The following is a 21855-nucleotide window of genomic DNA, read 5'->3' on the forward strand; positions in this document are numbered from 1 at the left end:
CCTGCCTTGTTCACATAATGTGGTGTGAAATGTTCACTACAGTTTGAGTTAGAAAAGGAGTGTGGAAAATACCCTTGCTGACCTTGGGAGTTTCTTCTTTAGCTGTCTTCGCTGAGTAGGTTACCAAAAGCCATCTGGGACCACAGTGAAACCCAGGACTCTGGAATTAATATGACCTGTCACAAAGGCACAAGCGTTTGTGATACTGCTCTTGGAGAATGACCTATATTGCCAGAATTGATTCAGATTGTCTGGCTGACTAGAAAAGTTCTGTTTCCTTTTTCACTGCTGTATGTGCCTCCCCTCCATGTATGAAGAATTGCAAGTATTGGGGCACCTGGGTGGCTCAGTTGGTTAAGCATGCAACTCTTAATTTCAGCTCAGGTCATGATCTCACGGTTTGTGGGATTGAGCCCCTTGTCAGGCTTTTCTCTGACACTGTGGAGCCTGCTTGGGATTCTCTCTCTCTCTCTCTCTCTCTCTCTGCCCCACCCCCACTCACACACTCTCAAAATAAATAAATAAACTTTTAAAAAAAGTGAAGAATTGCTAGTATTAAAAATATAGTAAAAAAAAAAGAATAGTTAGTTAACTAGAATTTAAATAAAAATTTGGGGAAATAAAGAATATCTGTATATTTATGCATTTATTTACCTGAGATGTTTAAGGAATGGCCATAGCTAAGTCCAAGTCCTTCCCTGAGGTTTTCTGAGCTCTGTTATTTTCCTCTGCTTTTTGGCAGCTTTTTGCTTTGACTTCATCCTCAGACAGGCTCTTCCTGCTAGTAGATAACAAAGATACTCAGCTTCCATCCCACCAGCTTAGAAACCTCAGCAAAAAAGAATGTCTCTTTCCTCTAGTAGTTCCAACAGAAATCCCAGAACTGACTTTCATTTGCCTCATTTGTGTATATTCCCATCCCTGATCCGGTCACTATAATGTACTGGTTAGGCCTGGCTCTTTTTATCTCAGGGGCTTGAGGATAGGGTTAGCCTCTCCTAAACCATAGAGAATAAGGAGAGGCAAATGGAGGTGCTGTCAACATTAGAAGAGGAAGGGGAGGGATGCCTGGGTGGCACCATCGGTTAAGGAATCTGATCTGACTCTTGATATCAGCTCAGCTCTTGATCTCTCAGTTCAATTCGTGAGTTCCAGCCCCTCATCGGGCTTTGTGCTGACCGTGTAGAGCCTGCTTGGATTCTCTCTCTTTCTCTCTCTCTCTGCCCCTCCCCTGCCCACACACAGATGCTCTCTCTCCCTGTCTCTCTCTAAATAAATAAATAAACTTTAAAAAAATAGAAGAAGAAGGGGATGCTGGAGCATCAGAAACAACCAAATATCCACCATATCTGTCCCCAAAGCTATTTAGTGGGAGAGGACTTTCCTTCAGCCCAAAGTGCACTAGCAGCTGGGTTCCTGAGACAGACTTTTACTCTTGAGCCTAACCCCTCTTTACACTGCCTCTATTTTGCCACAGGTACTTATTTCCCAAGTTTACACTGTGCTGGACTGAGTTTGTAGACATGAAGATTCATGTGCCCTGTGAAACCATTGACTACATTGAAGCCAACTATGGTAAGACCTGGAAGATTCCTGTGAAGACATGGGACTGGAAGCGCTCTCCCCCCAATGTACGGCCCAATGGAGTCTGGTCTATTTCTGAGTGGGATGAGGTTATTCAGTTATACTGAGACAGTAACTCAAAACGGTAGAATTCCCCATCTGAAACAAAGGTGGATAACTGTTTAAGAAGATACATCTTTATTTGTCAAACGTAAATAGGAGCCAAAGATATATGTCAAGTTTGAAGACGCAGAGAGTCTTAGCCTCTGAGCCATCTGATTTGATCCTCTCATTTTACATTTATTAAGGAGCCCCCATGTGCCAGGTGCAGTGCTAGGTTATAGTAGAGGAGCAGAGGTGAGTGAGACATACTTGCTCTCTTCCCCTTCATGTTGGTAAAGCACCTCAATTTTCCTTGGAGGGAAACGCTCTCACCCTGTGAAGAGCTCATACAGAATACGATGTTCTTTCAAAATGTTAGATAATGTCTGGACTGGAACACAGGTTTATCGGGCAAAGCTAAGGAAGGATATACTAGCAGAAAAGAATGCCCCGTTCCTGTTCTCAGCAGTTAAGCTTGTACATTAGTGCTGCTTTTAAGGTTGTAGAGTCTGAGTTAATATTTAAGTGATCAGACCTTAGGTGCCATCAAGAAAAGATGCCAACAGATTCATTTTACAAGGAACCTGACATGGAATTCATCTAGGGCACAGGACATCATTCTATAAGAGAATGAGAGCTTCTTTCTAACTTTGTCAAAGATATGCAAATTTCCATACATTTTCTATTTTTATATTTGAAGTGAAAAGAAAGCTTATGCTTGTGTGAAGCTTAAATTTCCAGCCATTGTGAGAATATTTTCACTGACCTCTGTAGCACTTGTTAACAAATCATTCAAGTGAGATCATGCTACCAGACAGGATTTTGAAAGGGTTGTGATTTCATGAAACTTACTTTCCTTATTTCATTACCAACCATCTGTTAAGTAAAAATATGAGCTATTCATGGACTTTAATATTTTCTGAATTTATAATCATTGCATTCCCACTTTTAATGTTCACACTAAAATATTAATAGAAATACCTCTAATTTTTCTAATTGTACTCTTCAGTGTACTCGTTTATCAGGTATAGCTCCATATCTTTCATTTATGGCCTATAAACCAATTTAAATGGTGTGTAAACCTACCTGTCCCCTCTGCTCTTCCAATAGTATCTCACATCTCCAAAATTAAGATAAATGGCACACCTGACAGATGCTTTCTCCCCCATCCCACCCCTACATCATAGTGTTTGTAAAGTTTGTGTCCATTCCAGTTCTATCTAAATGTTCTATCTGTTGCATATTGACGGGACAAGAACTCAGACTTCCCTGCTTTCTCAAATACCACCCATTTTGAGACCCTTTAGTTTCCTTTTCCCCCTCAAGACATGTTTCTGAGTGGGCCAGGATAGCTCTGTCTCGATCATCTCTTCATGGCTCACTTTAATTACATATTCCAAGTGAGAGGCAAAAGTATACATAGTCACAATAAGCACTGCTCGCCTTTTCTTTGTCCAGGAAAGGAAGCTAAATCTTACATTTTGTTTAGGCTGCTTAGGACAACTTTCTGGACAAGATGGCAGATTTTCCTCTAAAACCAGAGAGTAATAGGAGTGTCAGAATTGAAAACCAGAAGGTCTGAGGGAATGGGCTTGACTGAGTTTTCCTAAAACAAAGTTGGAAAAGTGACCAGCAACTACCCTACTCTATACTTTCAAAACACCAAGAGCTTTTTTAAATAAATGGTAACCACTGACCTTCCTCTCTTAGGATGAGCTTTCAATGCATCATTATTGGGTCTTTTCATAACTAACATAATTAGGTTTTCAGAGACACATGCAGATTACCAGTAAACTTGTCCCCGGATGATAGGCTATTGTAATCAGCTTCCCCGTTGCTGGAAAACAAGCCCATAGAAATCATACCCAAATTCTAAATAGCTGAACCTAATTTAATTTTTCATGGTTGAAAAAATATCAGATAATAATAGTGTTCCTGGGCAGAACCTAACTGCTTAGTAAGGACCATTTGCTTGTGCTTAGCATCTAGAAGTGCATATAAAAGTGCATATGCATTTCTGCCCATTTCAAATTAGGGCTTCCACTGTTGGCCAAGGAGTCTTACCCTCTCCTGTTTAGGTTTTTTTTCTTTTATCTGCCTCTGGAGTCCAAGGTCTCTAAGTATCCAAAATAAGATGGCTTGGCCTCATTGACAGAGGTTTTATATCCTTCCCTACAGAGACCACTGGCAGCTGAAGTACCTTTCTTGACTACCTTCTGGTTTCACAGGCTTCAGCTCTTGAGTCCTACCCTAGCTTGAGGGAATGAAAGCTTTTCCCCACACTCTGAATGCCAGGCTTGCTTCTGATACAAAGTCAGCCCATACTCTATCCTGTGCTTCTCAAGAGTTCTTAACTGTGCTGAGTGTCCAGAGGCCTTGGTTTGGGTGAATCTACCATTGCACCTCATCAGATCACTTTTTTTTCTTCACCTGAGTATTCCAACAATAGTTCTCCTAATTAGGCCACCTTGAGGTCTACTTGGGTGTACCAAAAGAAAACCTCTTATAATAACTTGGAAGTTAGGCATCTGTGGATGTCTCCACAGAGATCCCGAGAGGCAAGATTGATAACCTCCCACTTGACAACAGGTGGCCACTCTTCCTTCTCAAGGCAAGGAGCACTTGGCCGCCTTTCCTCTGCTGCAGCTACTGACATCTGGCCCCTGGAATAAAACTGCAGTTCTCAAAATCAGGCATCCCTAAGAAGCTGGGCAGTGGGATAGCCAGTTTGATTCCCTAGCTATAAACCCTGAAAGATGACCACTAGATGGCAGAATGTCTACCACTATCATCCCCAAACAAATTAATTCTCAAGGGAAAACCATCTTGCTCTTGAGTCTTAAAAACTAGAGAGTCATATTCTTTCTATTCTTATTTTATAGCTAAATCAATAAGTATAGGAGCGATGTGAGAAACAACGGAGGCTAAAACTCAGGAGTGCCAAGACTTTGGGCCCAGTCCCTGTTTCATTGCATCACAGCACAGCATTTTAACTCTGCTTGAGATGTTTGGCAGAGAAGTCATCCTGTGCATAGGGACTCAGTTTCAGGGTGTTTCTGCCATTCTTCACTTAATATCTTTCTGCTCAGATTGGGAGCCTGAAGTGACAAAGAGATCAGGAAGAAGTATTTCTTTCTTGTCCAGAATACTTAGGCTGTCTTCATACCTTTATCTACAAAATGCCATGTCTCCAAAAGGTGAAATAGTTCGTCTTTGGAGACATCAGTCTTTGGTCATGGTATTCTTAACATCCAGGAGTTCCTGATTCTCCTAAGCTTGAGATGCATCCCATGGCTGCTTCACTGCTTCTGCTTCCCAGGGACACCATTAACACCAATCTGCTAAGTACCCATTTCCTAAAAGTCCTTCCTCCTTCCCTTTTTGATACCCTTTTATGGATACAAGTAGTTGAGAATGGACTATACTCATTCCTTTCCTTCTTCGTGGCCCCAAACTGTTGTATCCAGTCTTAGCATGGCTACAAAGCTTTAGACAGCACATGGGACAGCAGGGTGTTACATAGTAAAGCGGAGGTTTGTCGATTGGGGACCAAAGCTACATCTGGGAAAAATTGGAAGGAATTTCCACACTCTAGGCTACCACATCATCCAGTGTCACAAGCCTAAGAAAGTCTCCCCCAAATTTCACCTCCTGGAAAATGAGCAATTCTTTCATCCTCAGTATTACAAATCCCCATGGGAAATGTTCCCTCAAAGACTAGTCAGAGAAAGTGGTGCATTCCCAACTCCTGATACTTAATTATCATGAGGAAAACTCCAGTTCCCTGACCAGACAAAAGGATGTCTTTGAAGAAATGTCCCAGCAGGGATTTCTCCTTCCTTCTCCTCTTCCTCTGTCATGAAGACCTGGGCTAGGGCATCTCTAACATTTCACTGAGGGGAGTCAGCATGTTGGTATAAAAAGACCACAAACTTCTGAATTAGGCCTGAGTTTAAATCCCAGCTTCATGATGTGGGATTTCTGGCAGAGGACCTCTCAGCCTCAATTTCCACGGAATGAATTATTAGGATTTTCACTTAGGATAAAATGAAATAAAGTGCTTAGCATTGGGCCTAGGATTACTCAAGAAATGTTCCATTTCCTACTTCCAAATCCTTTTTCTAATTATTCTTCAAATGGGATTAAAGTAACTATGGTTTAGGACACAATCCTTACTGAAGAGGTTAGGTGACTGAATTTGCTTAGGAAAAACATTTGTTTCATTGTATGAAGGCATTAAAGGACAAGTTATATGGTTCATGAATTCAGAGACATTTCCTAGTTGTCTCCTTCTCTAAATAGAACTCGTATTTTCATTTTATTGGTCAAGCTGTTGTCTCCTCAAGTCTCCTTATATAATCCCTTGTGTTATCTAGTAACTTGATCCCAAGGAATTCACTCTGTCTACCTCCCTAGATTTAGCACTTGCTCTGCCCCGAGCTTCTTCTTTAATATTCTAGTATTTTCTAGAAGTAAACCCTCATCTCCTTGTTAGTAATCTCTAACCAGCCAAAATCAGATGTAAGCAATGATTTTTCAGAGGGAACGAATTTGGAATACTTAGTTTCATTTAACCATCAATGCTGATGAATGCCTATATCAGTGTTTTAATAAAAGAGAGATGAAAAATACTCATTTCCACCTTCTTCAGTCAAATTTGTGTTTCTGTCCCAAGCAAGAACCAACAGGGTATGCAATGCTTTTTTAAGCTTCTCCATACAGATTAAAATCTAATGATCGTTTATAAATCAAACAGACCAATTCAATAGTGATACCTCTTCACAGGACCGGTACTGAAGTAGGCAAGTCTGCATTTTCCTAGTGAGAAATCTCTGCTTCTGTATTGTCAGAACTTCTAGGTTAGAATGCCCTCCTTGGCCTCCCCCAACCCAACCCAATGTAGAGATTATGTAGGAACCCATTAGCCAAGCAAGCTGCTGTATACTTATGAGCAGCTCTCATAGTGGGGTTGAAAGGGAGCATGAGGAGATTTGGAAGTACTGTATTTTGTTACATAAAACAATGTACTATCTCCCACAACATCGAAAAGAATTATAAGATTTTGTCATCTTTTGATGACTCATTGAGAGCATGGGGAATAGTTCATGTGTTTGTTAAATGAAAACCGTATGTAGCTATTTGTGTGTCCCTTCCACTTTATAACCAGAGAAACATGATTGTGAATTTTTTAAACAAAGTGGTATTTTAAACATGGGCAAATTTCAGCGTATGCTTACCAGTTTACTATTTGGTTTTATCTTCAGGTACAGGTAGTTTGTGGTACTATTGAAAATACCTTTAGTATTATTATTTTGATCAGAATTTGTAATATATAATCAGTTTAAGATGCTGAATAAAATCTTTTTAATCACATGAGATATTTGTGTTTATTCTTGAAGTTTGCAATAGATATTATTATTACAGCCACTAATTCGTAAACAATCTGGCACAAAAGTCCATCTTGCCACCAGTACATTATTTCTAAAATTAAGGTAAAATGAAGTCATATGGATGGACCCTAATAGAATCTGACTGGGTCCTGTAAGAAGAGATTAGAATACAGCACAGGCACAGAGGGAAGACTGTGTGAAGATTAGGAAGAAGATGGCTATCTACAAGTCAAGGAGAGAGGCCCGCAGAAGAAACCAGCCCTACCAACACCTTGATCTTGGACTTCTCTATAGAACTGTGAGAAAATAGGGACATCTGGGTGACTCGGTTGGGCATCTGGCTTCAGCTCAGGTCATGATCTCACAGTCTGTGGGTTCGAGCCCCACGTTGGGCTCTGTGCTGACAGCTCAGAGCCTGAAGCCTACTTCAGCTTCTGTCTCCCTCTCTCTCTCTCTGCCCCTCCCCCACTCGCTCTCTGTTTCTGTCTCTCAAAATAAAAAAATAAAAGACATTAAAAAAGTTAAAAAAAAGAACTGTGAGAAAATAAATGTCTATTTTAAGCCACCCAGTCTTCATTAGGCAGCCCTTGATTGATGCAGTAATCAAGACAGTGTGGTACTGGTAAAGAGACACATGGATCACTCAAGCAGAATAAAGAACCCAGAAGTTGACACACAAATATGCTCAACAGGATTGTTGATCAAAGAGCAAAAGCAATTCAGGGGAGGCAAGGATAGCCTTCTCAACAACAATAACAAAAATAACCTCAACTTGAAATTCATAATTTACACAAAGATGAAATTAAAGGTATAATGTTCTTAAATTCAAAACTGTGAAACTTTTAGGGAAGAAAGAAAATCTTCATGATATAGGACTAGGCAGAGTTCTTTCTTAAAACTTGATACCAAAAGCACAATTCATAAAAGGAAAAATTGATTAAGTTGGACTTCATCAAAATTCAAAATTGCTGCTCTGCAAAAGCCTACCAAAAGAGGATGGGAAGTCAAGCTACAGACTAAGAGAAAATACTTGCAAACTACATGTCCAACAAAAGACTAGCATCTAGACTATATAAAGAACCTGAACCCTTAACAGCTTAGAAAAATCCAATTAGAAAATGGGCAAAAGACATGAACAGACATTTCACTGAAAAAGAACTACAGGTGACAAGTATCCTAAAAAGATGTTCAACATCATTAACCAACTCTTAGGAGTCAAAACTGGTAGCCAAAGCAATCCTGAGAAAGAAGAACAAAGCTGGAGGCATTACATTTGCTGATTTTGCACTATATTATAGTGCTATACTAATCAATTCAGTACAGTACTAGCATAAAAACAGACACAGAGACCAATGGAACAGAATTGAAAGCCTAGAAATAAACTCATGGATATGTAGTCAACTAATATTTGATAAAGAAGCCAAGAATACTGAACATAGGAAATATAGTCTCTTTAATAAACGGGGCTGGGTGGCTCAGTTAAGCATCCAACTTCATCTCAGGTCATGATCTCGCAGTCTGTGAGTTCGAGCCCATCATGGGACTCTGTGCCGACATCTCAGAGCCTGGAGTCTATTTTGGATTCTATGTCTCCCTCTCTCTCTGCTCCTCTCCTGCCTGCACTGTCTCCCTCTCTGTCTCAAAAACATACATTAAAAATGTTTTAATAAATAAAAATAAGTGGGGCTGGGGAATTTTGTGTTTTCACTTGCAAAAGAATGAAACTCAACTTCTATCTTACACTACTCACAAAAATTAAGTCGAAATGGATTTACATAAATGTGAGGCTTGAAACCATAAAACATGTAGAAGAAAATGGGAAAAAAATCTTTTTGACATTGCTCTTATCAATGATTTTTTTTTGATATGTCAAGAAAAGCACAAATGCAACAAAAATGAAAATAAGTGGGACTACATCAAGGTTAGAAGCCTCCGCACAGGAAAGGAACCAACAATGAAAAATAACCTATAGATTGGGAATAAATATTTGCAAACAATATATCTGATAAGGGGTTGATATGCAAAATATGTAAGGAACTCCTACAACTCAATGGCAAAAAAAAATTAAAAAAGCATAATCTAGTTAAAAGTAGGCAAGAGAACTGAGTAGAAATTTTTCCAAAGGAGATATTCAAGTGGCCAGTAGGTACTTGAAAAGGTGGTCAACATCACTAATCATCAGGAAAATGCAAATCAAAACCTCACACCTGTTAGAATGGCTGTTCCCAAAAAGACAAGAGCTAAAAAGTGCCAATGAAAATGTGCAGAAAAGGGAACATATACGCACTGCTGGTGGGAATGTAAATTGGTGCAGCCACTAAGAAAAGAGTATGAAGCCTTCTCAGAATATTAAAAATAGAGCTACCATATGATCCAGCAATTCTACTTCTGGATATTGATCTGAAGGAAATGAAATCATTATCCCAAAGATATCTCTACACCCTCTGTACATTGTAGCTTTGTTTACAATAGCCAAGATAGAGAAACAACGTAAGTGTCCATCAAGATATGAATGCATAAGAAGATGTGGTATAAATAGAGAATGGAATATTATTTAGCCACAATAAAGAAGGAAATCCTGCCATTTATGGCAACATAAGTGAACCTTGAAGGCATTATGTTAAGGGAAGTATCAAAGAAAGACAAATACTGTATAATCTTGTTTATATGTGGGATCTAGAAAAACAAACCTCAAACAGAGAAGAGATTGGTGGTTGCCAAAGGCAGAGGGTAGAGATGGTAGGAATTGGGTGTAAGTGGTCAAAAGGTACAAACTCCCAGTTACGAGATAAGTTTTTGGGTTATAATGTACAACATGATGAGTCCAGTTAACAACACTACATTGTATATATGAAAGTTGCTAAGAAAATCAATGTTAAAAGTTCTCATTACAAGAGAACAAAAACCTTGAGCTATGTGAGGTGATGGATGGTCATCATTTCACAATACATATCATCTATCAGATCATTATGTTGTACACCTTAAACTCAAACAATGTTATAGGTCAGTTACATCGCAGTAAAACTGGGGGAAATGTTGCCATTTTTGTTTGTTATAATTTCTTCCATGAACACCTCATAGGCTATTACTGAAGCAAGTATTAACAAACCAGTCCTTGCTCAGCTGATAATTAGAAACCATTTTCTGTATTGTCACTGAGAATTGACTTCAGTCAGAGCTTGCAGGTAGTTCAGCCTGTGCCCCCAGCTCTGCTTCATCACACTTGGCGTTTGGGGCTCTTATTTTTTACTTTGTACACAAAAATGCAAAGTGTGCTGAATTTCAGCCTTTTCCTCTTCTTAAATGTATACTTCTCCAGAAATTTTGTGGAAGTGTCCATCTTTACCAAAAGTCTACTACTTTTATTTCTAACCTAAATTTACACCTTTACCGTTTAAAAAAGTTTCCCTATGACTCTTCTCCTCGCTCCATGCAACATATTAAAGCTATCTATAAACTATCTATCTATCTATAAACTGCTGACCCAAGGTGCTAAATGTAACAGCATTTTCTGAAGGGAGTAAAAGTTATCGTTGATAAGGGAGGAGTAAAGATAGAGAACTATAATGCTAATTATTAATACAACTTTTTAAAAAAGATGTTCAACATCAGTAACCATCAGGGAAATGGAAATTACAACCACAAAGAGATATCCCATTGCACACCTATTAGAATGGCTAAGATTTTAAATCATGGTAACACCAAATCCTATAGTTGTCTCTTGTATGGTTTTCTTTTTGCGTGTGTACTGTGCACCTTTGTTTGTACTATGATTTTACTAGAGCATGCCCTTCCATATTTCACAAAAGTTCATAATATATAACATTCTTCATAAAAGATTTAAATGAAGAATCTTGTCACAGTCTTTAGAAGAGAGATTTTTAGTTTTTTTTCTCCTTTATTTCCTCCAATTCTTCATTGATTTGCTCTGTAAATTTAATAATCCTCTTTAAAATTTGTTTTCTCACCTATTACTCTCTTGTGTCCTTTTTAGTTGACCTTTCCCCAGTTTGATTTATCAGCAATAATCCTTTAGCAACTGGTATCATTATTCTTAGGCTTCCGTAAGTTTAATTAAGTTCATATTTATCACCAGTTTTTTTTTTCCTCATCTAAAACTTCTAAATTCAATCTTTCCCTCTAGTTTCAATAATTTGGAGAAAAATTTCTAGCGAATGAATACTGCAAGAAGAATAATTGGATGAATAATTTTGTGAACCTATATGGCCACCAAATGTTTTTCAGCTCTCTTAGAAGAATGATAGTTGGAATGTGTAAGAATTTGTTTTGGAGCCTAAACTGTGCAAACCTCTAATCCAACCACATCCTGTTTAACAGAAAAACCAAAAGGTGACTTCACAGACCAAAGGAAAGCCTTTGCTTTTAGGAAGCTGCCCTCGCCTCATGTCATGCCAGTTATCATTCACTATGAGCTATCTTTCCCCCATACCCTAGTGGAAGGCCAGAGAATATGTATAGCGGTACTGTCCAAGTAGAGCATCTGGTGATGCTGGAAATGATCTCTGTCTGCACTATTCAGTGCAGTAGCCACTAGACACATGTGATTATTGATCACTTGAAATGTGGCAAATATAACCGAGAAACTGAATGTTTAACTTTAATTAAATAGCATCATGTAGCTAGTAGCTAGCAGTATTGGATAATGCACATCGCAAGAGTTTGATGGGACCAGCAAGGGCTTAGGAGTTGTACAAATTTGGACTCAAATCCAGGAGCACCACTTTCTAGTTTTGTGATCATGGGCTAGTTATTTAACTTCTGAGTTCCAATTTTTCTCCAACAAATGGGGCTAAAATTAATACCTACCTTTAAAGGTTATTATAAAAAATATAGGCGGGCACCTGGGTGGTTCAGACTTCGGCTCAGTTCATAATCTCATGGTTTGTGAGTTCGAGCCCTGCATCGGGCTGTCTGCTGTCAGCACAAAGCCCACTTCGAATCCTCTGCCCCCTTTCTCTCTGCCTTCTCCCCTACTTATGCTCTCTCCCTCTTCCGAAATTAATTAATTAAAAAAAAGAAATATAGGAAACCTACAGCTTCTGGTAGATGTTCAATAAATGATAGCTATTGTTAATGTTATTATCTTTACTTGCTTTTATTTCTACTTTTGGAATAAATCCTATGAACTTATATTTTCCTAATAAACCCAAGTAATAATTTTTCTGTAAGATTATATATTTAAGAGTATGGTAGAGGACCTTGTCCTGAGGTCTGGTGATAACAAATGACACTGACCTCAAGGGCACAGGTATATGCTCTGCCTTCTGGGGAGACAGGGCATGGGATTAAAACAACACTTAACAGAACTGAGCCTCAAAGACCAAGCTTAGAAAAGGGGACCAAATGTCCCAAACTTTGTGGAAGACAGCCTGAGCGTCCAAAGCTAGAAAAAGCTCCAGGAAGGAGGGCAGAGGAGGGACAGTGAGGGACGGTGAGGTGCAGCTGGATCTTAAGACTTAATGAACAGAAAACTTGCATGAAGAAAGGGAAGAAAGCATTTATGAAGAAAGGAAGTCAATGAAATCACAGAATGGGCTTTAAAAGTCAGTGCATAACACTGCCTATCTAGGGCCGTACCACCCTGAAAGCGCCCAGTCTCGTCTGATCTCAGAAGACTGCTTGGCTATGTTTAGGTAAATAGTTTTTAAAAATACAACTAGAAATGTGGGCAAGGGGCAGACTGGGGTGGGAAGGGCCCTGGGATATCTTGCTGTGAAGTTTGGATAAGACACAGTATAGAAAGATGATTTGAATAAGAACATGAGGTCTTTAATAAACACTCCTGGCTAGATTACTACTGGCTAGGTACTGTGCTGAGGGCTGAGGTTCATTTGTTGATTCAACAAATATTCATGTGCACCTTCAAGGCCAGGTGGGGACTGGGGAGAATTTAGGTTCACTGAGACTGATCCCAGAAACCCTGGGATCCCTACAGTTGCAGGGACAGAGGACAGAGGCTTACCCAGGTGGGCATAAGATGCCAAGTATCTCAGGTAAGGTCACCCCTAGGAATTCCCAGCCAGTGCCAGACACAGACACAGGGCATCCAGGGACAGGGAGTGCTTGAGGCTGAAGGGCGCTTGGTATTGGCCTGGGTAATGGGGCTGCAGGTCACAGAGAAGAAGTATTATGGGACCAATGTAGAGTCTTATCCAGAGGGTACAGGGAATTAGAGAGCCAAGGCAAGTGCATAGATAAATTGGGGCAGGAAAGTTGGTAGTGGGGTCCTGGGTTCTGGAGAAGATATGAAAGCAATTTCTGAAAAGGGGTAAAGGATTGAGGACACACTGGTCAGTGTTAGACCTGAGGCAGCACAATCCAGGCAATGTGAGAGAAGTGGGGAAGAGGATGGAGCCATTTCTATACCTGTTGCTTCAGCTGGAAACCAGGACCAGGTGTACGCTCCATGTGGGGACAAGGCTTAGTTATGGGAGCTGGGGAAAGCAGACATCAGGAAAGGAGATGTGCACAGTACAGATGTGAAATTCTAGGTCTTAACTTGGTCCTCATTTCCCTGTTGTCTGTCTGCCTCTGGAGACTGGTCTCCACAGGGGAAAGAGGAACTATTCTAGTTGTACGAGGAGGTGGCCTATGCTGACAACTGACTTTACTTAGTTCAGGCAACTTGTAAGGAAACCAGATCTCCACCAGCGAGGAAGGATAGATGTAGTCTTGGGTAGTGCCGAAGTAGCTGTGTTATAAAAAGCAAACGTGAGAACAGTGACAAGAAATCAAGGTTTCCTCTGTAGGCTTTTTATTGGTTACATTTAAAATGACATCCTCGAGGGGCGCCTGGGTGGCTTAGTCGGTTAAGCGTCCGACTTTCGCTTAGGTCATGATCTCGCGGTTTGTGGGTTCGAGCCCTGCGTCGGGCTCTGTGCTGACTGCCAGCTCAGAGCCTGGAGCCTATTTCAGAGTCTGTGTCTCCCTCTCGCTCTGACCCTCCCCTGCTCACGCTGCCTCTCTTCTCCTAGAAATAAATTTAAAAATATTAAAAAAAAAAGTTTTAAAATGACATCCTCGAATCATCCTAGGAAGCCCCAGTGGAGCCTCCTGAAAACATCTGCTCAATCTGAGGGCTAAGGGGTGCCTCCCTCACCCCCTCGGTGTATGTGTTTAGTTTCGGATTTGTCAGTCTGGAAAGCTGAGGGCTCTGGGCAGCTCAGGCCTGGCAGATTTCCCCCACCTGCCTAAAATGTGGCCCAGTGGGGCAGAGGCCCCTTCCAGCCCAATCCTGCACCTCCACTCTTCAGCCTCTGGAGCTGTGGCCTTTATTTCAAGTCTGGTCTCCAGGGGGCTGAGTGAGGAATGAGGACAGCTGATAAGCCTGACATTATTGACTTTATGGGGGAGTATTCAATGAATTTACTTTCTGCAAGAAGGCTGTACTCTTATCTGCTGCCCACAGAGCATCCAAATCCTCATCTAGGGGAGCCACTCGGTGAGTCATGTCTCTTATACAAAGACTAGAGAATATAAAGAGGAGAAGGAGAGTCACACCCCACCTCTTTCTTTTCTCCAGTACCTGCTTCTGCTTACCACCCCCACCCCTGCCCTTGCTTTCTCAGTGCCCTTGGAGTTATTGGCTGGAAGTAGCACTCTCCACTCCAGGCCTACAGAGTGAAGGCCAAGCCCGCCTGGTTTTGAGAGTGTCAGCAGCTGGGCACACCCAGGGCTGTGCATCCCTCTAATTGTCACTGTGGGAAGAAAAGCCCACTCTCTTGAGGCAGCTATATGCCCTGCTTTCTGCCACAATGGTCAACATTTGCTCTGGACAGGCGTCAACACCAGGTGTCTTGATGGACATATGTGTGTGCCTATGTGTGCCTTGGGTGTTACCAAGACATCCTGGGAATGGGGAGTTGGAGAGTGGAAATTAATTCTAAGAGAGAGCCTGATGCTGAAGAGAAGCTTTTCTTTCCCCTCTTAGATATCTCTTTCATCCAGCTTTGGGCTCTGTTTACTCCAAATAGTGGAAGGAGATAAATGCTTCTTAGCAGCACAGGACCCATAGCGATTGAAAGGAGGGAGGTGGGAGCCAGAATGGTTGGGGAAATGAAAGGAAAACATGAAAGTGCCCTTTGGAGGATATTAGAGGCATGCGTTCAGACTCACCATCTAGTTTTAGAATAGAGTTTTTCCCAGTAATAAAAATGAAAACAATTATTTATTGAGCAACTATGATATTAGTGGATGCCTATTATCACTGTTTTTAAGCACTTACTCCAAAGCACTCACCAAATCTTCACAGTAAGCCATGAAGCTGATGTTTCCAATTCACAGCTGAGAAAATTGAAGCTGGGAGACACTTGCCCAGGATGGCAACTAGTGTCAGAGCAAGGAATCAAACACCAGTCAGTCTGCATCTGCAGCCAATCAAAGGCCTTCTCTTAGCTGTTACCCACTTGGTATTTCTCAGTACTATATCCCACTTAATTTACACCAAATCAGTGAGTACTTGCTATTCCCATTTTTTAGAAAACAGCCTCAGAAGGGTGAAAAAGTTTTATTTTGCAATTCTGTCAGGTTTTTGTTTCTTAAATAAGTAGCCAGTTTAACTGAGAAAGTGACACAGCAGCATGTGCCTCTAAAGCAATTAATAAATTCCTCTACTTGCAGTCAGGACCAGTAACCTTATCATTGTACTTATCCCAGGCAAGATACAGGATTAGACAGCAAACAGAGAAAACAGAGGAAATGAGAAAAGGCATCAAGAAGAGAGTATTACAATAGTATAGAAACTTTGCAGATCTGATTGTAGATGGATCATTCACCGCTACCCCCCTTCTTTATTCGAACAGGGCCTCACATTTGGATCCAGTCAAGGACCATCCCTGAGATTCGATGGCATGGCGGATGCTTCTTCACTGCAGGAGGTCTGCTAACTCAAAGGAGGTAGGCTGTGGTAATCTTCCAAGTAAGGATAACTTTGTTTACAGAGTAATATTGTTTCTCTTCCTTTGTCAACTAAAGTTACTGCATGCTGCAGGGGAAGAAACCCAAAGGACAGAGGGTTTTTTCTCTCCTTAATCAATTTTTTCCTTTATTGTTCCTCTCTGTGAGTATGTCCAGAGCCACAAAACCAGTATACATCTGAGACGCGGTCTGCAAATCCTAGCATCTTTCCTTTTCTGTCATGAGTAGTGGATGACCTCAGGAAGTCCAAAAATGATGATAAAGCATCCAAATTTGCTCTCTTTCTTTAGGAGAGAAAACCAAAGCTCTCACCCATCCAGCACCCTTCCCAGTGCTCCCGTAGAGATGTGGGCCATGTCAGTTTATTTCTCCTCCACATGCCCTGGTTTCCTCTATGACTTGCTTTCATCTGCAGCCACTTGCTTTATTACTTTTTTATTTGGAGGAGGTTAGATTAGGGGAGGCAGGAAGAGCCTCAGAGGAGGTAAGCTAATCACCAAGTGGCTCTATGGGTCCTATGAATGGAGTGACATTAATGTCCATGAGAATTTACAGCCTCTGCTGGCTCTGGAAAGATGTTTCGTCTGAGAACCACTGGTAAAACAGCTGCATGGGAAGTCTTGCTTCTTTGGGCATACTTTTTCACATTTAACTTCTTTGGGAGCAATATTTTGTCAAGGATGATAATTTGTTATGTAACTTTATAATCAAAATATATAATTTCTTACAGTAAATGAAAAAAAATTGGATGTAATGCCTTGCATGGCACTGAGTACTCAGTGCTAAATAATGGGGTAGAGGATTTGGCACCTGGCTCCTAGTTGGCGCTCAATATTACCCTCAGGTCGACCCAGCATCCTCTCTCCTGTCACCGCCTGCTAAGTAGTCTCCTCACATCTCCTCTCCCCTCCCCCTTCGTACAGCAGCCAGAATGCTCTTCTCTTCTCCTTAATATAAAGAATCACCAAATTCCCTCCTGTGGCCTTGGAAGCATTCATTTCAGAGAAACAAGCTATGTGTTTTCCAACAGAAAGCAGGGGAGGCTGGAGGCAGCCGTTTGGAGAAATGAATCTTTGCTGTCTTGCATTCATTCATCAAATGTCTAATCAAGCAGCTTTCATGTGCCATGAACGCAGCTTGTGGGGTTTAGCGACTGACGAAGTCCTTGCCCTCTTGACACTTACAATATATAGCAGGCTAGCCAATAAGCAAGTAAACTAGAATGAGATTTGCTTTGAAGAATTCATCATGGTGATGGTGCCCCTTTAATAAACCAGGGTGGCAAAGGAATTTCAATTTACCAAATAAAGTTTCACAGAAAGATAAAACCTGTGACCGAGAGTCACACCCACACCCTGACAAATTAACTGTAAAAGAATGGACACTGTTTTATTTGGAAAATGCAGAGTAGGTTGTAATAATATAAAATTCATGACAAAAAGCAAGGCAAAGGGGGATATTTTACATTGATATGGGGTACAGTTGTCTAAATCAATAAAACTTTCATGAGTCTTCATGTCTCAAATGCATCATATCTTAAAATATAAAGATCTAAAGCAAACACTCCTGGACAAACCAAAAGGGAGGAACAAACATGAAATAGTAGAGGGAGATTTTCATACAACCCTGTCAAATAGATTAAAATAAACCAAAACTCCTCAGAAGAATGCAAAGGATTGATTTGGTGGGTGTGTATAAAGACATTTTATTTTTCAAACAGAGATATGCCTCTATTGCTTATGGATTATTTGTAACAGTTGATCATCTATTTTACCAAAGAGAAGCTCTCAATAAATATCCCAAAGCAAAAATATATGGAGCATACCTTTGACTACACCACAATAACATTTGAAATTAATAGCAAATGGTTACCCAAAAGTGCAACCATAAAGAAAATTTAAAAGTACTTTCAAAAAGAAAAATTAAAATAAACAACAGATGTTAGAGGCTAATGGCAATGATGGCATAAATGGAAACATGGGATGACACCAAAGATATATCAGAAGAAAATTCAGAGCTTGAAAATTAATAAAATAAGCACTCGATCAATCTAAGAATGGGAGGTGGAGAGAGAACAAAATAAATGTAAGCAAATGAGAAAGAGCAGATTTAATAAAGATAAAGTAGACATTAATGCATGAGAAAATCATAAAAATATATCACAGGAGTAGTTATCAAAAAGAACAATAAAATGTATAAGCTTCTGCAAAGCTAATCAAGTAGAAAGAGAAATCATGAGCACATAGCACATGAGGGATGAGAAAGGCAACACAAATATAGATATATTTTTTAAATCATTGAGTAGCTGTATATAACACTTTATTAATGATTCTGAAAATGTCAAAGTTTATATGTCAAAGTACCAAAATTGATTTAAGAGCTAGAACACTTGAAGGAACAAAACCCACCTAAAAAGATTCACTAGTGAATTCTATTAACTATCAAGAACCAGCTAATTCATGTGATGAGTAAATTGATGGCAGGATACATGATAGGTGGATGGAAGAAGGGATAGATGGATGGATGGAAGGGTGGATGGATGGATGGATGGATGGATGGATGGATGGAGAGATGGATGGATGGATGGATAGATGGATGGATGGATGGATGGATTGGGGCCTGGGTGTGCAGAACTGGGGATTGGGAAGGGAACTAAGAATGAGAAAAGGGAGCTTTAAGACTGGATAAGGCTGATGCTTGACCTCCAGCCAAAATGACCTTGGCCCCCAAGGACTGACAGAAATCTCTTCTGAAAACCCCAGGTTTGGTCCTCCCTGAAGCTGAGAAGCCCTGCACATAGGACTAGAGGTCCAGTATTCCCAGGCTAATCTGGACAGATCAATTAAGCCAGTAGAAGCAGAGAGCCTGACAATGCCCAGGCTATCCTAGCGACCTGCCCTTCCCTCGCCAGGAGCCCGCAGGTGCAGCCTCTCCAGGGGGCAGTGAGAGCCATGAATAGTAAGGGTTTTAGTTTGAGCACACAGAGGCGTTTAGCTGCCTAAACTTAATCCCTCAATAATCGGATTATGCAAATTCCTCCTCCAACCCCTTCCCCTGGGGGACCAGGACCTAGCCCCTAACTCTCTACACTGGGAGACTGGGATGGGAGAGGGCGCATCATCTGAAGAATCACTGCTAAGTGGAACAGTGCACCAAAATTGTTTCCCAGTTTTAAAAATGATAAAGGCAACAATAACATGTAAGACTGTTTTGAGAAGAAAACAGATGTCGACCTTGGTCCCCGTGTGCCACACAGCTACGCCCCCTACTCTGTAATCTTCGCCTTTCTGTCAGCCCTTGTCCAGTTGTACACAGATCCCACTCTACAGCTGGTCGTTTCATTTTGCATCACACATTTCTGATCGTGCTACCCAGTTGCCACAACTCTTTTTTTTTACAATCACAGAACACGCCATTAAACAAATACATGACCTCACAGGTTTTTGGCTAAGAGGAAGGGTAATGTAGGTTCATGCTTTAAATTGTCACATGTGGTCTGTGAGAATGGCGATCTAACAGGGCATGGCAGGAAAGCACGGTCACTGGGAGGCTTCAATTCCCCTTCCACGTACATAAGACAGAAGGCCAGGAAGAGGACAAATTGGGAATGTTTGCTGGAAATAATTAGGTTGTGTTTTTAAAGGTGCTTTTTGTGCACAAACTGACCAATTACTCTCTCCAACTCACCCTCCAATGCTGCCACCAGAATCAGCCTTGTAACCTGTAAATCTAAACATATCACTGCCATGTTCAAGGTACACAATTGGCTTCACATGGACTGTCCTCTCCACCACTCCTACCATGCAATTCATACGGCCTTTCCCACCCTTCCACCCAGGCAACTGGGACCCCTGCCTTGGGTCTGTGCTTTATGGCCCTCTACTGACCCTCCCCCCATCCCCATCTGGTGCCCATTTCCCACATTCTAGATCACACTCTGGGTATCCAGGACCACTGGATTTCTGCTCAAATGGCCCTGAGGCCATTTCAGGGCCTGCACAGGGCTCTTTCTTAGGTCCATGTGTGCTGGGAATCCACATCATATACACAAGGCCCTTCACAGAGCAGGGCAGAGCTGGGCAGTGAGGGAAAAATGAGTCAGGAGTCTCCGTTTGAACCCTTGTCCTGTATTCCACAAATGTCAGAGGCAGCCTACGCCTCAGGGCTGGTTTAAATGCCACCCCTCCCACAAGCTATCTCTGATCCTCCAGCTAGAATCTTTTGCCTCCCCAGCTCCACATTTGCACCCTCTGGCACTCAGAACTGTGTTGTATTTAGTCATTTTTGTCATGCCTCACCCTCCCGATGGCTATGAACTCCTTGAAGGCAGATGTAGAGTTTGCTTTATCTCCCTGCCTCCTGAGAAACTAGCAATTCATGCAACAGATTTTTTATTTATGATAATAACTATTTTTTTTAAGGAAGGGACTAAACAAGCACAAATGCCCAGTGGCTTACACAGCAAAGATTTACTCCTCACTCATGTTACATGGGGGCTGTGGTTGGTTATGGGTTTGGCTCCATGTCTTCCAGGCTGAAAAAGCGACCCCAGACATAACGTTCTGACAACTAAGCCCAACCAAGAATCACTCTTAAAGCTCCCATTCCATCACCGCGGATGTCAGGTCTCCTCACATCCCACTGGCCGATGCGAATCATGTGGCCACGCCTGGACATGCAGTCCTCTCCCCTCACCTACAGGGAAGTGCTGTCAGTCAGATGGCAGTGGGTGGGTGGCGCTATATAATTCTCCTAGGGAAGGGAGCGCCCCCCCGCCCCCGTAGTTGCCCTTACAGTTCTATCATTGACCATATTTTACAGACGAGGAAACTGAGGCAGGGAGAAGTTCTATAATTTCCTAGAGTCACATAAGTGGGGTGGACCAGGGATTTCAATCTGGGTAATGCAACTCCAGTCATTTACTCTTATCTACTAAGCTGAATTGCACTGTGAATTCATTGTACCAGATCCTATGCCGGGTCCTTCAGAGAATGTGATGTGTAGAAATGTATTACTTATCCATTCATTAACCAACCAGTGTTTGATGAAAGCCTATTCACTGGGTTTGGGAGGAGATGGACAGAATAAGTAAAGCATTACTAAATGGAGATAAGCACGAAAGAGAGAATACATAGGGCAGGAAGACGAAGAATCCCCGTGTGTGCGAAGGTACAGTTTTAGATACTGTGCTCAGAGAATCTTCAGGAGAAGGTGACATTTGACCAAAGACCCGAAGAACGTCAGTTCCTTGAAGACAGGGATTTGTGTCTGTGTTGTTGTCTCTCTGCATCTGAACAGGTGCTGGACGTTAGTAGGTGCTCAGTAACACCAAGTGAAAGGAGTTATGTGTGAGGGGGAAATATGTGGGTAACTTGGAGGCAGAATGTTCCAGGCAGAGAAAACTGTGCGAAGGTCCTGAGGGAGGAGGGTGTTTGGTGTGTTCCTGAAACAAGAGTCAGAGTGGCTACGGTTGACTAAACCACAGGGAGAGAAGCAACAGACAGGTCAGGCAAAGGGTATCTTCCGGGCCATTGTGAAGACTTCAGGTTAACTCTGAGTGAAAAGGAGAGCCACCTAAGGGTTTTCACAGGATCATTCTTTTTTTTTTTTTTTTTTACTAATACTTCATCATCAAGCTGGTTTAACACCCAGCGCTCATCCCCACAAGTGCCTTCCTCCATGCACATCTCCTCCCTCCCCCCAAAACCTGTCAGTCCTCAGTTTGTTCTCAGCATTCAAGAGTCTCTCATGGTTTGCCTCTCTCCCTTTCCCCCACCATTTCCCCCCTTCTTCTCCCCCTTGGTCCTCCGTTAAGTTCTTCCTAATCCATCTATACGTGCAAACATATGGTATCTGTCCTTCT

The 21855-nt window shown here is 41.4% G+C and overlaps 1 protein-coding gene across 3 annotated transcripts in view; it reads left to right on the top strand.

Moving 5' to 3' along the window:
* The window catches only part of FKTN (fukutin), a 69552-nt gene extending 62511 nt beyond the window's left edge, over positions 1 to 7041 (top strand). For all 3 annotated transcript variants that reach the window (XM_077769829.1, XM_077769828.1, XM_077769830.1), the window contains one exon: positions 1478 to 7041. In XM_077769829.1, coding sequence (XP_077625955.1) covers positions 1478 to 1691 — 214 coding nt within the window. In that variant the 3' untranslated portion in view covers positions 1692 to 7041. The remainder of the gene's footprint in view (positions 1 to 1477) is intronic.
* The last annotated feature ends 14814 nt before the right edge of the window (positions 7042 to 21855 follow it).

The sequence above is a fragment of the Crocuta crocuta genome, unplaced genomic scaffold (genome assembly GCF_008692635.1).
Source record: "Crocuta crocuta isolate KB4526 unplaced genomic scaffold, BGI_CrCroc_1.0 scaffold95, whole genome shotgun sequence".
NCBI classification, from domain to species: Eukaryota; Metazoa; Chordata; class Mammalia; order Carnivora; family Hyaenidae; genus Crocuta; species Crocuta crocuta.